This window comes from Rhinopithecus bieti, unplaced genomic scaffold, assembly GCF_001698545.2.
Source record: "Rhinopithecus bieti isolate Rb0 unplaced genomic scaffold, ASM169854v2 scaffold_2272, whole genome shotgun sequence".
NCBI lineage: Eukaryota > Metazoa > Chordata > Mammalia > Primates > Cercopithecidae > Rhinopithecus > Rhinopithecus bieti.
This window is the reverse complement of record NW_016804163.1, coordinates 692304-709725: the sequence shown is the minus strand read 5'-3', so window position 1 is coordinate 709725 and position 17422 is coordinate 692304. Positions and strand designations below refer to the sequence as shown.

The following is a 17422-nucleotide window of genomic DNA, read 5'->3' as shown; positions in this document are numbered from 1 at the left end:
AATCATTAGAGAAATGCAGATCACAACTACAATGGGATATCATCTCACCCCATTTAGACTGTTATTATCAAAAAGACAAAAAATAACATGCCGTCAAAGATGTGGAAAAGGGGAACGCTCACATAGTGTTGGTGAGAATGTTAAGTAGTACAGCTATTATGGAAAATAAAATGGAGATTTCTCGAAAAAAACAAAAGTAGAACTGTCATATGATCCAGCAATCCCATTCTAGGTACATATCCAAAAGAAAGGAAATTAGTATGTCAAAGAGATATTTGCATTCCCATGTTTATTGCAGCACCATTTACAATAGCCAAGATATAGAATCAACCTATGTCCATAAACAGATGAATGGATAAAGAAAATGTACATATACATGATGGAATGCTATTCAGCCATAAGAAAGAATGAGATCCTGTCATTTCCAGTGACATGGATGGAACTAGGGTCATTATGTTAAGTGAAATAAGCCAGGCACAAAAAGACAACTATACAAGTTCTCACTCATATGTGAGAGCTGAAAAAGTGGATCTCATGGAGATAGAGAGTAGAATGGTGGTTTCTAGAGGTTGGGAAGGGAAAGGGGGAAAAGGAGATGAAGTGAAGTTAGTTAATGGAAGCAAAAATACAGTTAGAAGGAATAAGTTTCAATATTCCATAATATAGTAGATATTATAGTTAACAATAATTTATTGTATTTTTCAAAATAGCTGGAAGAGAAGGACTCCACCACACAAAAAGAGATAAATGTTTGAGATGATGAATATCCCAATTACCCTGACTTGATCATTACACATTCTATACAGGTTTCAGAACATCATGTGTTCTCTCAAAATATATGCAACTGTAATCGATTAATAAAAAATATACAAATATACATTTAAATAATAAGTTTATTTATTACAAGATATTGTAGAGAGCCCTGGGTTGCTTCTACTTCCGGTCTGGTTTTCACATTTACTTAACTGCCCAATTATTAGATACTCTGTATGTATTAGTCAATTTTCACAATGCTATAAAGACATACCCAAGACTGGGTAAGTTATAGAGAGAAGAGATTTAATTGACTCACAGTTTTCCATGGCTACGGAGGCCTCAGGAAAGTTACAATCATGGCAGAAGGGAAAGAGTCACGTCTTCCATGACCACAGGCAAGAGAGAGCAAATGAGCAAAACAGGAACTTGCCAAACACTTATAAAACCATTAGCTCTCATGAGAACTCACCCACTATCACAAGAACAGCATAGAGGAAACGAACCCCACAATCCAGTCACCTCCTATCAAGTCTCTCCCTCAACACCTGGGGATTACAATTCAAGATGAGATTTGGGTAAGGACATAAAGCCTAACCATATCACCATAAGAAGCTTCTGGCCCCCAACTCATCGCAGTCAGAGCCCGTGGAATAAATGGGCTGTCTTCTGTATGCAAGTCCTTCCTTCCATTCTGTCCTCCACCCTCCATCCATGCTTACGTCTGCAGCCTGCCCGCTCCTTTTTCCTCTAATGACTAGAAGCTACTTGTTAAAGGATGACAGGGTCTCCTCTGTGTCTATCTAGGCCCAACTGTTAATGCTTTGACTCTGGGCTGCTTGTGTCCTCATCAGATGACTTTGTTACTTATTTAACACATTGTTTGTTGTTTTGTTTTGTTATTTATAGGGACAATACCCTTTTATCTCCCCCAGATTCTAACAAAGTAATAAAACACATACATTCAAACTATTAAATAGCTTTACCAGGACCACTGTCTTTTACTAATTAATACTGCAAGTTTTATGCTTTGGGATCTTTCTGACTTTCTACAAAAACAATTTCCTTCATAGTGTATATCAAGAATAAAATCAGTGTTATTAAGATAAAAATTCAGAGGTTAGCCAAAAGGGAACCCTTGTTGGTAACTGTGTGTAAGCAACAACGCATTTCTTAATTTCTCAGGAAGGAGAAGATATTCACTATGTGTTGTCAGTCTCCATTTTTTCTTCCATTCATAATGTGAATCTTTGGTTTTGCATTTCAATTTGATTGTTGTTTTCTACTGAATTTGTGCTCCTTCTAGTTCATTACTAGTTTGGATTTTATGACACAGCAGAGAAACTTCTTTTTAAGACTAGAGTAGTTTTGCTTTTATTGTGTGATAGTCTTGAGTTCCTGGAATTAGAGAGAGGGTCATATAATTTTGGCAGAATGAAGCGAATTTTTTAAATGGTCTCTGTAGCCAATATATTTTCTTATTGATGGAATGGGACTACATTTCCAGGGCGTGTATACATACCCTAGTGAGAAACTGGTGGGTGTGGTGGTACGAGTGTCATTTCAGAGTATACTTGAACTACAAGATAAATGTGATATTTTTTTCCCCCTAGATTGTCAACATTACCTAGATATATGGGTAGAAAATAGTATTTTCTATTAAAACAAACATGAATACACAATAGATTAGTAAAGGTAAGAAGACTTTTAAAATAAGTCAATAACCATTAACAATTTTATTGCTTTTAAATTGTAGCATCCCTCAGATTCCAAAGGTACATATTGGCCTTATTTGTCTTTAGTGGGTGATCTGGAGGAAAAGTTTAGGGAACATTTAACTAGAGTCCTTGTATAGTGTGATGAGCAAGTCTGTTGCATCAGGTTTTTAATTTAAGCCACAAAGTTGATTTTTATTTTGTTTTGCTTCCATCAACACTGCCTAGGGGCATAATTCAAATGAACATTGAAAATGCTTAATTATTTCCCTCTTTTATTCTCCTACTCATTGTTGCCAAAATCAGACAGCATTTACAAAACCTTCACGTATAGAGTACTGATTGAGGTATGCTATTTTTGTAATATGTATTAAATAGCATCATTTGTGAATTATCTGTAAAGAAATGGTTGCAGTAAGAAAAATCATAATTCAAATTCTAATTAGACTAGAACTTCTTCACAGAAGAGGTGAAGAAAGCGATGCTGACCTTGAGGGGGAAAATATTCTAAGTATGTCATAGTGAATGTCTTAGTCTTTTTTGTGTTGCTATAACAGAATGCCACAGACTAGGTAATTAATAAGAAAAGAAATGTATTTATTACAGTTCTGGAGACCGGGAAGTCCAATACTGAGGGGCCCACATCTAGTGAGGTCCTTCTTCTTGCATCATCCTCTGGTGGAAGGCTGAGGGGCAAGACGGGATGAGACAGCAAGAAGGAGCAGAACTCACTTTTATAGCAAAGCCACTTCTGTGATAACCCACTTCTGTGGCAATGAAATTAACATATTCATGATGATAGAGCCCTCATGACCTAATTACCTCTTATTAGGCCCCAGTGCCCAACACTGTTGCATTGAAAATTAAGCTCTCAACACATGAACTTTGGAGGACAAATTTGAACCATACCAGTGAGGGACAGCATATTGAGATGGTGGAGAAAGCATAGGTGTTCAGCAAAAAAAAAAAGTGCAAGAATATCACCCCTTTAGGGCAGAAAAAAAAAATTAACATTTATTGCATATCTGTCATACTAGGTGTCTCCTATATGTTGTTTCATTTAAATCCTGAAAATACCTTGGGAAACTATATTTTCCCCATGCAGAAAAAATGAGGCTCCAGAAGGCGTGGAAGAACTCAAGTCTGTCTGTTTCAAAAGCCCATGGTAGTGGGGGAGTTTGCACACCGTGCAGGGGAAGCTATTTGTGATGATTGAAGTGATGTGTACAGTTTTATAACTTGCTCTTCTAAGCCCCGTTGGCTGTCTTCTGTGACCCGGCATAGCACTGGCTGTATGGATTCTCGATTTGATGTTTATTGTTGTCTGTGTTTGACCATCGTTCAGAGCAGCATGTGTACTCTAGAAGTCATGCTTCCATACTTTGTCTTTCCTGTGGAGCCTTGAATTATTTTAATAGATGATTGTTAATCGCATGATTGACTTTTTACATCTAAGATTCTAGGATTTAAAAAACCGTGTTAATAGGCAAAGTCTATTTTGAATTTTCAACTTAAGCTTCAGTTCTCAGCCCACAAGTAGTGTGAATTAAAGATGCTTCAGCATTTGTTCTCTTTCAGATATGTCTAAAACTTTTTTAAAAAATAACAGGACAAAACCAAGGCCAGGAGCATTATCTTAATTTTAGACTTTCTAGCTGTCTTATGCTGATAAATGCCAGTATCTCCAATTACAGAAACTATGAATTATCATGTAGAGTCAATGGTAAGATGAGACAAAATCATCAAAACTTTTAAGTGCTTTTTCCCGTATCAGCTTAGTGTATCAGAACTTTGTCATTTCTTCATGCCAGAATGCCACCTCCTTAGGGAGCCTTTGCTGACCTCCCTAGTTACCAATCCTGCTTGGAGACCACCATGACATGATGGTAGCACTTAGCATGGATTAATTCATTGATTTAATACTCAAAAGGATCATAGAAGCTAAGTGCCACTATATCATCCAGAATTTTTAGACAAGGAAACTGAGAAACCAAGAGATGAAGTAATTCCATTAAGATGGGTTACAGGCTAGGAAGTAGCAGAGGCAACATATATACCTGGTGTTCTAGCTCCAGAGATCCTACCTCTAACCTCTAACCACTCCCTTAAACCCTCCCCTAGCCCCTCCTCTAGAGTCTCCCCCTGCTCCTCCCCCTTCCCTAATCCCTTCACTAGCTGCTCCCCTAACTCATCGCCTAGTTCCTCCCCTAACTCCTCCTGCAGCCCCTCCCCTAGTTATTTTCATGACTGCTTCTTTCCCTAGCCCCTCCATTAGCTCCTCTTTCCCTAGCCCCTACCTTAACTCCTTCCTTAGTCCCTCTAACTCCTCCCCAAGCCTCACCCCTAGATTCTCCCCTAACTCCTCCCCTAACTCCACTCCTAGTCTCTCCGTAGCTCCACTCCTACTCTGTCCCTAACTCCTCCTCTAGCTCCTCCCCATCCCCTCCCGTATCCCTCCTCTAGTCCCTCCTCTAGTCTCTCCCCAGCTCTTCCAGTCTCTCCCTAATTCCTCCTCTAGCTTCTCCCCAGTCTCATCTCCTTAGCTCCTCCCCTAGTCTCTCTCTAACTCTTCTCCTAGCCCCTCCCCTAGTCTCTCCCTAGCCCCTCCCATAACTCCTCCTTTAGCCCCTCCCCTAGTCTATCCCATAACTCCTCCCAGTCTCTCCCTAGCCCCTTCCCCTGGTCCCACCCCTAACCCCTCTCCCAGCTTCTTCCCTAATCACTACCTTAACCCATCCTTTAATTCTCTGACTCCTCCCCTCCTCTGTCCTGCTTCATTTTTCCTTCGCTATATCATCAGGGTCTTGCTGAAATTAAAAGAACTTGAGGAGGAGGCTGCTTAAAGAGCTGGGGGAACCGATGAGAAAATGCGGGCATGTGCAACAGCAGGAAGCATCACTACCCTCAGGCCTGCAAGCCAGGCGAGGAGAGCAGGGCAGGATCCTGGGAGAGAGGGAAGGGAGGGACTAGTAGAGCCTCCAGGCGCTGTGGGGCAGAAAGTTCTGGAAACTCAGAGGACTGGCTCCGGCAGAGCCAGGGGTGTGGGGCAGGAGGTGCGAGGGAAAAGCCCCTCTTCTCTTTGATCCACTCTTGGTGAGCCTGGGGGGCTTTCCTTGATGTGGACAGCAACAGAATCCAAGACATTGTGAATCTAAAATAACTTTTTTAAATGCAAGATTTTTCTCCCAGTATTTTGACGTTTAAGTGTTTCTACCACTAAGTGGTTAAGTGGTTCCGTTTTAATTAGCCTTTTACTACCCAGTTCATTTGCGTTTCCTCCCTGCATACCAAGCTTCCCACACTGAGAGAGTATTTTCCACGTCGCCAAACACACCTGGCAATAAAACAGGCTTAAAGCGAGTGACATTGCCAAGGACAGAGCCACCTGAGGAGCCTGACACAGAGATGGTCGGTGCTCGGCGTTAACAGATTGTCTTCTCTGTGTTCCTCGTCCAAGCGATCGGATAACACACAAATCAGACTCAGCACAGCCCCTTCTTTGGGTAAAACAGAAACTCTGAAAGAGCGTGACTTACTACATCTATTTTTCTTCTCCCTCTAAGCTCATCCATTAGATACAAATCATTCTCATGTATGAAGAATAATTGCTGGCTTAAAAGGATGAGGGGAAAAAAACAAATAAATAAAGATGAGGAAACGACTGGAAAGTTCATCGGAAGCCTTAGTTAGCATGCATGCATGCATTTCTCTGTACTTTGTTAGCATTCTGAAAAGTTTTCGGTAATCACTTCTGTTTTTGGTTTGCGATAGACTATTTCTCATGGCAGGGGTGCAGCTGAACAACCAAAAGCATAGATAGAATTTTCTTTAAATGTATTTTGTGTGGAATTTAACTTTTAGGCCATTTTGGTAACCATTGAGCTTAATTGTTTGGGTTAACCATATCATGAAGTGATTTCAGTGATGGTGACACACACCCGCTGGGATAAGTCAGAATCTCTACCTCTATCATTGTAAAAGCTCTTTTCCTGATAATTGATGGTTACTGGTTAGGGTAAAGCACAGCTTGCCTGTTCCCAGAGATTTTAAGAAAGTGTGTAATTTTCTTGTGTATACTGAAATTGAGCATAAAGGAAAAGAAAGCAGCTTATAGGCTCTCCATCAAAACAGCTTTTCTGGGGAAAAGCTTTTCTGCTTTTATTTCAAAAGCTGAAGAACAGTAGAAGGTTGAGATTCCCTAGAAAATCTACCTAGCTCTCTGGCATCCAGAATTTTTGGCAAAGTACATTTGGAGGAAATATTGAGCTCTGAATACATTTTAACTCATCAAGAATCAAGGCAACAAAATTGCTCAATTTTTACCAACTTATTTTGAGCTCAATATTGAGGATATGAAAGCTGCTGCCTTGTTTATTGTTCTTAAAAACGGAGATTGATAGATAGACATCTGATAGAAAGATGATAGATGATTGATATAGATAGATGATAGGTGATTATAGAATTATAGATGATAGATAGATAGATAGATAGATAGATAGATAGATAGATAGATAGTCTATCTTTTGTGCTTCTGAATCTGTTTCTCAGTAGAGCTCTCCTTTCTTCCTCTCTAGGTCATGGGTTTGGTACCTCAAAGATGTCTCGTGCACAGACATTTCCCAGCTACGCCCCGGAACAGAGCGAAGAGGCCCAGCAGCCGTTGTCGCGGTCCAGCAGCTATGGCTTCAGCTACAGCTCCAGCCTCATCCAATGACACACAGAGAGCCGCTGCTGACTAGAGAGACAGTCTGTCCTGGACCCGTCTGTGGGGTCATTGCACCCTCTGCCTCCTGGAAGACCAATTGCAGTACAAATTGAAGTGGGTCTGCTCTAGCCCCAGTTCCATTGGAAGGTTAAAAACTGGAGTTCTGCTTCCTTGATTCAGTGGCTAAGTCCTTTATTTATTGAATTTCTTTGGGGGAATCTATGTTTCACATGAATAGAATCCAAATCGTATGAACAGTTATTTAAATAAACAAAATTCTTTGGGTCTGACAGTAGCAGAAGCCTCAGCACTGGGGAGAGTTGCCCACGCTGGGGTATGCCTGGGTGGTGGGCACCTCTCATCTCACAGCACAGTCCTCCCAGCTGAGCACAGGGTCTGTCCTTAGACATAGTGGTGACCCTCCACAAGCTCTGTGGCTTTTAAAGTTTTGACAGGGACAAATACAGTAAGCTCTACAAATGACATCATAGCTGCATATAAATAAACCCAGTGACAATTAAAGGAACATGAAATTCAGAACACACTATTAAGCAGGGCCCTGTAGCTCTACTCGTGTGTGTGTGCGTGTGTGTGTGTGTGTGTGTGTGTGTAGACAAATATGGATATTGCTATATCCATCTATATATAACAAGTATATATCAAACATGTGCTGAGGGTGACAGGATATGCTCACTTAAATTGTTGAAAACCATAATTTGGTGCATTAAAATTAAGATTGTTTTGTTGAATAGCTATTTTAAAAATAGGGCTGTAAAAAAAAAAGGCTTCTTATTAGCAAAAGTATATGTAATCCAGTCGGTTCCCATGACAAGTGTAAGCAAAAATGTGAGAAGGGGAACATTCGGAAGCAAAAGAACCAGTCTAGCTGTCCTACACGTCATGTCATACACTGTCTTTCTGATGAGTGTTTCCTTGTTGTTGACAGCGTTACTCCCTTTGGCCGTCCACCTGAGCTACGTGAGGAGGTTTCCGTGTGAATACTGATCAGCTTCCATTTAACCTTGAGAGAAAAGAGAGGTTCTAAATGAAAAGCTCTTTAGGAAAGAAAGAATACACCTAAAAAGAACTCAGCTATTTTGCAATAAAGAGAAGAACAAAATGGGCACAGGATTGTGGATACCAATATTTAAAATGCCATAGATGCTGTTCTCAGAAAACCACTGAGGGCTTATTATTTACTGTGTAACCAGAACTTGCAGGGCTTTATTTTTTCTTTTACTGGACACAGGTTGTCTGAGATTATAAGAAATGGATCAAATATAATTTTCATCATCCCTGACACTGATTACAAACCTACAGTGTTTAAAGGGAGGTAGTGATTTCCACAGAGACTGAAAGAGTTTGGCTAATTCAGGTCAACAAAGATATATTTGCCCTTAATTTTGGAGTTAACTCAAGTAAAAATAAAAATTATCCTGCCTGAATCATCTGACGCTTTGTGCCTAAGATGGTTATCTCTCAAATACGCTAGGGAGGATTTAAAGAACAGTGAACTCAGGTCACGCAAGATGAAAACCCAGCTTTTTTTGTTTTTTTTTTTTTTTTCTTAATAGGAAAAATTTTTAAACTATCCAAATTAGTCTGTTGAAAGGGTACCTTTTTTGCTGATCTCTGATGAGTGGTCTTTTCATCCCTATCTATAGCTTGACTGCAGACTGACAATTCATTTCAGTGAATTAGTACCAAATAAAAGTGGTTCCGGATCCCTCCTAGATAAATGTGCACTTACAGCAACTACCTACGCTCTCCAAATCACTCCACTAGGTATGAAAACCCCATCAAGATACTAATCATAAGAGTTAATGCGGCTGCAAAAAATAATTATCCTAAGCTTTCAGGGATAAAAAGAAAATTACCCAAGTTCTCTGCACTGTGAATTTTGCTGACACAGCAGAGGAGCAGATGACTGGTTCCTACAACTGTACAGCCTTCCTTGAAATCATAGCTTTTGGGGTTAAACACTTGTGAGTTTCTTTGGCACATGGCATTTGCTTTTGAAATGTCTTTAGTCAAATACACCAGAGCAACTCCCAGCTGAGATCATTTGAGCACAGTTCCTAGTGGGGCCACATTCAGAGCGAGCCTCTCGCCGGCTCACTCAGTTGAGCTGTTGCTTAGACACCACAAGTTTCTACAAGGGACTTATGGGGAACGGCCCTCAGGGGTCCTGGTTCACAACTCAGCTTTATTCATGTGCTGGAAGCACAAACAGCGAGTCCAGGGAGGGATTCTGCTAATTAGAAGAGTCTGCTCTTGCATCTGTTTCTTAGGAGACAAATACCTGCATGCAATTGCTTCAAGAACTCCATTTGATTCTGATCATTACCAATGAATGTAACTGAAGGAGTACCAAAGATCAGGCATAACCTTGGTCCAGTTCATTCTGAAAATGATGTCGTAAAAAGAGAGGGTGTGAGAGAAATCTGCTTCCCAAGTTTGTAACCAGATCTCATCACAATGAGGATAATGCTGTCATCTATCTCATGGTACATTCTTAGAGCTTAATTCTAGCATACTCCTCCAAGTACACTCACACTCGTAGCTGAGTCAAGACTGCTAAATGAACAGACAGGAGAACTTATATTAACCTAATATACTTGACATGAAGCAGTGTTCATTGTAATAAAAATAACAAACAGATAAATCTTCTACCAGAACCAAAGATGGAAAGTCACTGTATCAGTCTCCTGGCACTTCATAAAATCAGTTTCACTGGAGCAACCAGAAGGGTCATGGATATGTACACCACTCGCTTGAGTTCGTAGGTTTTTGACTGGGGATGCCTCTACACTTTGTAAGTCATTTCTCCCTTCAGAAATTGTATGATATCTTTAATATATGTGTCTTTTTCAATGTGAGGGAGGAATTACTATGAACCAAAGATAACTTTTGGCTCCTTCTGAAAGTGACTCAGTTTGAATTCCATTCAGATTTGTACAGATAAATAGATGGTCACCATTTCTGCATCAGGTTGGAAGAGACCAATGATAAAGGAACTCAGTGTAAGGAATAGCAGTTCTGAAAACAGACAAAGCCTAGAGGAAAGATGACATGAGGGGACTTACTTTATATGTTCCCAAGTTTTTCTTCTGATAATATTAATTAATGTACACATGACTGACACATGACATTACACTTAAAATTCAGGAAAGTACAAAACAACTTTGATTCAATAGTTTCCCATTCTGGGGGGTGGGGGCAGAGGTAGAAAAGAAAACACATCTTTCACTTACTTATTGAACAAACAATAAGCACTCAGAACTAATTTATTTATGCAGGTTGCAAATATGTATGAATCAATAGGTTCTGGCCACTGCCACAATTTGAAATCAATAAAATAAGAAATATGTATTTATATTTGAGGGAAGATGCTGTTTGATAGAGCATGTGAAATCGATGGAAACATGTTTATAAAACATAAACCTCACCTTTTTCACCAAATAGAAACTAGAGAACTAGTCCTAGTATCTTGCACAATTCTTCTCTGTCTTCATTGGGAAATTAGGTTTGAAAATCTTTCATCACCTATAAAATGGTGAACCTCTTATACCATCTATTCAGTATAGAAACAGTGGACTGATAAATAACTTTACATTGTTAGTAGTAGTTTCTACAGATCCAGTTTATTGCATGTCATATCTTTATTGTAGATATTAAAAACACATTATAAAAATTGATGTGTGCCCCTCCTTGTTTGGCCAGTATCTCAGAAAACTTCATAAAAAAAGCATGGGGACCCTACTCCCTAGATTATTTGAGCCATTTAATAAAATTGGCCATTAGTGATGCAGTGAAAACAAGCTAAGGAAATGATATTCTCCTAAAAACTTATATTCCAGTTTTGATTATTATAACACAGCACAATAAGTGGGCAGTATACACCTAATGGAACTGAGATTTAGGGCTTTAACAATTCATGTTTTATTTTAAAATATTATATTGAAGACTGCACAAAGTGAAAATTATACATGTTTCTCCAATCCTGTGCTCATGTCTGTAAATACCTTGCAATTTCAAATATTTCAAATTACTTCATCAGTCATTAACTATATGATCTCCCAAACACAGCGTTCTCAAAATCGATAAAAATTTGCCACTGGATATGCATTAATAGCTGTAACAGTGGGTGACATGCCACACAAATTCAGCTTATGAAATTTATGGAGTGTGTGTTTGCAGACGATGAAATTTATGAAGTGCAGTTTCCCATGGAGAGAATAGAGAGGGAGGATGGCAACTAGTCATGAAGGCAACAATTCAGGTTAAATGATAAAGAATACGATTAAATGTCCACAGTAACACTTGGTTTCTACCTTTCTAACATTCTAACCCAAGGCCGGTGTCATGGACTTGGCCTTCTTCCCCGTCGCCTCATACTAAGTATGCAACTTACAGAGGACATCTGTTGCTTTATGTCTTAATGTCACTAGAGGAAGACACTACATTCCCCACAAAGATGCGTCTTTCGGCTTAGTGCAAAACGTTTAACAAGAAAGAATGTGTAGCCAAGTCCCCACAGTCAAATGTGTCTTCAGGAACATGAGAATCACTTTTATATAGCCAACCTCATTTGAATTTTATCATGAACATAAATTGTCGGTGAGACTGGTGGGCAGGGCTGGATCTGTGAAACGAGATCAACACTCTCATGTGTGCGTTCTCTATAAACACATTTGGAAGATTACCCACATTTTCTCTGTGGATCTGCCACAAATCCCCACCTTCTTACTCAAGGATGTGAATCTTGTAGCATTTGTGCAATTACGCCAGCAGAGGAGGCACTAGACAGTTTATAGAGTCTTGTGGAAGTTGGGCACATTTTCCAGGCAGGTGGAATGCTAGCTAGATCTAGAAGCACCCTTAAAGGTCATGTAGAATAAAGTCCCACTTTGTGTTTCCCTCAGGAGAAAACTGAAACCCATGGATGTTGTAATTTGTTTAAAGGCAAAGAAGGAGCCAAGAATCGTTTCTCGTAGTTCCAGGCTTCTGGTCTAGGAATGTTTCCTGGCTCCAAGGTGTTTCCCAGTTTGACGTAGTGGGAGCTGAGAAATGCCACATGGCCTCAAAATAAATAAACCCTTGTACATTTAAGTGTTTTCCCAGATTTTCAGATGCCTCTACTCTTGCTGAACCCATCACCAACTCTACCAGTAGAGAGGCGTTATGGAGCAATTCATTAGATTTCCGGTAGCTCATGAATGATTGGTATAAACTTTATTTACTTGTATATTGTCATTCAGTTCATTGAAATTCAATCTTATCCTAAAGTGGTAGTCAAACTAAAAAACATTAAGTAGGTGTTTGTGTTTAGTAGTCCTACTAAGTTATCACAATCACATAGTAATTGATTATAATTTTTGGAATTTTTATCACTTTCTAGCACTTTATGGTGTCATTATTTATGGCATTTGTCACAACTTTGTTGCATAATTGATAACATCAGGGCTACATTTTTTTCATGTGAGCCTCAAGAAGCTTCCATTATCAACAAAAATTGGGGAAATTACTTTTTTTTATAATACCTTATACATTAGGTTTTTCCTGATAAACTTCAGTAGACAATGATTTAAATTAACTGAAGTTTAGATAAATAAGAAATATGTTAAAATTACTAAATAATATGAAAACCACATTATACTTGTAATTTTCAGACATTTTTCTCCTAAGATTTTAACATCTTATAAATATTAATGTTTGAAGGAGAGAGGAAAAATACATTTGTAATAGAAATATTCCCTCTTACAATTCTGTTTAACTAGTAAGTTTTTTAAAAGTTATCTTCCATGCCTGTTTCGTTGTCTGAACTCCACATTCCAATTGTCAGAAGAATGAATGGATTTAAATTTTCTAATCATTATTTGGGGCCCACGTTAGCTGTTGAAACAATTAAGTTCCTCACTCTTTCCTGCTATTAGGATGATTTTAGACTGTGAGCATAAAATCAACCCTTTCTGCACTTAATTGAACATCGAATGGCGCAAGATCTACACCCTCAGCCTGTTGCTGTGCTAATGTTAGGACTGAATTGTTATATTAATTCCCTCAAGAGACCCACAGCCTCAAAAGAGTTGCTTATTATCGGGTGTCCGAAATTCAGAAACCCAAAGTCAGGCAAAGAAGGAAACTGAGATAATGATTTTATGTTTTTAAGTCACTGCAGGATTTCTCTCAAAGCATCTGAAAATGGTTGAGAAAGTAGTTCCAGATCATTAACTATTTTACAGAGGGACTGAAAGCCAGGGAAAATAAAAAACAAGATGATAGTAGTATCTTGATATTAAATATCCATCAGAAATTAACAAAATATAAGTCAATATGAAATAATTAGAAATCAAATTCAGATTCACATGTACAGTGCATAGTTCAAGAAATAATGCTTACTCTTATAAAAATATATATATCTGTATCAATGGGTAGAGTGGGGGAGCTCCAACTGTGTTGTGAAAACTGATAACAGAGTATGATTCTTTCCAGTTGTAAGATACTGTATTACTTTAGTTATAGCAAGCAGTGCCTAAAGGACATCAACAACTCAGGCTGCTCCCTGACATAAAAGCCAGTTCCATCTTTATTGCAGATGACAGGAGACTTTCCAAGACCTGCAGAGGCCCCCTCCACCCCAACCTTAGTGCATGCTGACACACACGCACACATACTCACACATACACACACACACACACACACATTTTTGGCTTTTGACCCACTCTGTGTGTTCCACTGAAGTTACCTTTTCCTTAATAGATCCACACAGAATTACCCCATCCTGCAAAATCCTTATCCCTATGAATCTCTAAAATATATTAAATAATGTGTTATATATTTGCTTTTTGTAAATCTTTATTTAATTAATTTATATATACTTTGTGAAGTCTTCTACTGTACATCATAAGGGATGTCATTTGTAGCTGGTTCAATATAATGTTTATGATCATTTCGATAAGAAATAACTTTGGACATTAGGCCCTTGTTAAGAAAAAAAAACACCCATTATAAATTTGCTTCTGTTGGAAAATACATGATTTGGTGTACTTCATTTTTAGTAACAATCTATTCTAGATAAATGATAATTTGGGGACATCTGTACTTAAAAACTAGCTGAACTATGTTTTGGGATGAGATACAAAGCAACAGCTGTCCCTGGAACTGAAATGTGAATTTCTGGCAGAACAGAAAATATTATAATAATGAGGCAATAATAAAATTAGGAAATTAAATTATTTTTAAATCTGTCTGTGTGATTTTCCCCTTGGTAAAATACATGAAATACATAATTGAAGAATTATCTTCTTCTGAAGTCATAGTTTTTATCTTAACCATCAATAAATAAACCTAATCTATTGTTAACAATGTCTTATTCATAATTCTAAAAAATTTACGAATGATATTGCTATGAAGTTGTGCACTATTAAAATTTGCTCCATCACTTAAAGGTAAAACAGTTCAAAACTACTACTTTACATCACAACTTTGCATGATTGAGATTTTGAACAACAAAATTGATGGTTTTACCCACAAGTTATTTAATAAAGCTAACACTGTAATATTACTTGGTTTTCTTATATTTTTGTTATCATGTGATGAAATGTAACTGTAATTAAACAAAATTCTGACAATCGTATTCTGCTAATGTTTAAAATGTTACTTATTCCTTCACTTATTAGCTTGCTACTTTGAAAATAAAGTGAAAGAAGGCCCTTTATTAAATGAAAGGTTACCGATAATTTATTATGTATTTCCAGTGTTTTCCTAACTCCATCTTTTAATATAACTGAATTTTTATTAGGTTGACTATGGTTTGAAGGAATTGTAGAATTTAATATTGAAAATGACACTAGAGATTAACACTTTTAGATATCCAGGCTGGGTGCGGTGGCTCACACCTGTAATCCCAACATAGATATCCAGGCTGGGCGCAGTGGCTCACACCTGTAACCCCAACATAGATATCCAGGCTGGGCGCGGTGCTCACCACCCGTACCCCAACATAGATATCCAGGCTGGGCGCGGTGGCTCACACTAACCCTCATAAGATATCCAGGCTGGCGCGTGGCTCCACACCTGTTATCCCAACATAGATATCCAGGGCTGGGCGCGGTGGCTCACACCTGTAAATCCCAACATAGATATCCAGGGCTGGGGCGGTGGGCTCACCCTGTTAAATCCAATAGAATATCCAGGGCTGGGGCGCGGTGGCTCCACACCTGTAAATCCCAAACAATAGATAGCCAGGCTGGCGCGGGGCTCCACACCTGTAATCCCCAACATAGAATTATCCAGGCTGGGGCGCGGTGGCTCACACCCTTGTAATCCCAACATGATATCCAGGCTGGGCGCGGTGGCTCACACCTGTAATCAACTTAGATAGCCAGGCTGGCGCGGTGGCTCACACCTGTAATCCCAACATAGATATCCAGGCTGGGTGCGGTGGCTCACACCTGTAATCCCAACACTTTGGGAAGCTGAGGCGGGTGGATCACTTGAGGTCAGGAGTTCAAGACCAGCCTGGCTAACATGGTGAAACCCCGTCTCTACTAAAAGTACAAAAATTAGCTGGGCTTGGTGGCAGATGCCTGTAATCCCAGCTACTCAGGAGGCTGAGGCACGAGAATTGCTTGAACCTGGGAGGCGGAGGTTGCAGTAAGCTGAGATCGTGCCACTGCACTCCAGCCTGGGGGACAGAGTGAGACTCAGCCTTGAAGGAAAAAAAAAAAAAAGATATCCAGAGAGCTTAAGTGGCTTGCATAATGTCGCACAGCTAGACAATGGCTTTTCCTACAGAACTCTGCTCACTCTCTAATAACAAAAAAAAAGAAAAAAGAAAAAGAAAAAAGAAAAAAAATGAACATCATTTGGTAAAAATTTAACTTCAAAAGTGAAATGCATGCAGCTATGACTATCATATCATGCTGTTATGTTATCAATGGCTTCTTTTATTTTTCAGCCCATAATTAAGTAGCCTTTGTCACTCAGATTTAGACCTGTCTAGAAATACACTTATAGAATCTATTTTTCAAACTTAACCTTTAAATATTAGCTGGGCATTTCTTATGGGTTTATTAGATTAATTTGTTATGAGCATTTTTCCTTTTAGAGAATAATGCTTTTAAAGAGAGTGTGAAGCTCCAATAATATCAGAGAAATCAAACTGGGTGAGAGAAAAGGAATCAAGCAGTCAGTACTGTTAAAAATGCCCTTCACGCGGTGGCGGGTGCTTTTAGTCCCAGCTACTCGGGAGGCTGAGGCAGGAGAATGGCGTAAACCCGGGAGGCGGAGCTTGCAGTGAGCTGAGATCCGGCCACTGCACTCCAGCCTGGGCGACAGAGCAAGACTCCTTCTCAAAAAAAAAAAAAAAAAAAAAAAATGCCCTTCAGTGGGTAAGTCTGGCCAAATTCATGAATTGAAGAAAGCAATGAAAAATGTATGAGACCTTTCCATTTTATGCAGGCAATAGAGTTTGAAAAATGTTCTGGAGTGCCAATGACGATGAAATCACCCATTCTTTGTCAATACTGAATGAAATACAGCATATTCTGAATATGAATTTTCAGTGACACATCTTCATAACGAATTGGTGGTATGAACTTGATGAATTTTCTTTTCCTTTTTGTCACTATTAAAATCATAGAGACTATATTTACTTGGGAAAGTGTCTTTAGAAATAATGTAAAGGTTTATATAAGCTTAGAGCTAACATCAAAGAAGGTATTTAATAAATATATGTCACAAGGCACAGCCCAATAGCAATTATGCTATTTTCGTAATGTACAAAGAACATCAACTATTTTTACTTCCAGTTTAGTAAAAAATATATATTTTTAAAAGATTTATCTAATTTTAGCATCCATATGGTAAATTATTAAAATAAATGTTTGAGCAAGAGCTGGATAGAATATCAAAACATTCACGGAAGTATGAATTACACTAATATGTAGGTATCTTCAGAATATTAGCCTGCTGATTTCGTCTGATCGCAAAAGCCAGTTAATCCCTAGTTATTGAGTAATTGCTACCACCAAAACATGAGTGGAGGACAAGCAACATCTCCTGATCTTTGTTCTGGACTCCTTTTAATTCCATTTGATATGCATCAATGTCAGTGTGGAGCTGTGACAGCAAATGCATATATGGCTTTCTGTAGGAGACATGAAAATGGATAGAAGTAGGGAATGCAAGAGAGACCATCCTCACTAGCTCCCGGAATTCCTTTCTTAAAGCTATGTCTGAACTT

The 17422-nt window shown here is 38.7% G+C and overlaps 1 protein-coding gene across 1 annotated transcript in view; it reads left to right on the top strand.

Annotated features, from left to right (window-relative positions):
• Positions 1-14903, top strand: part of DOK6 (docking protein 6) — a 441245-nt gene extending 426342 nt beyond the window's left edge. Inside the window, exon 8 of the mRNA XM_017867055.1 lies at positions 7043-14903. Coding sequence (XP_017722544.1) covers positions 7043-7182 — 140 coding nt within the window. The 3' untranslated portion in view covers positions 7183-14903. The remainder of the gene's footprint in view (positions 1-7042) is intronic.
• The last annotated feature ends 2519 nt before the right edge of the window (positions 14904-17422 follow it).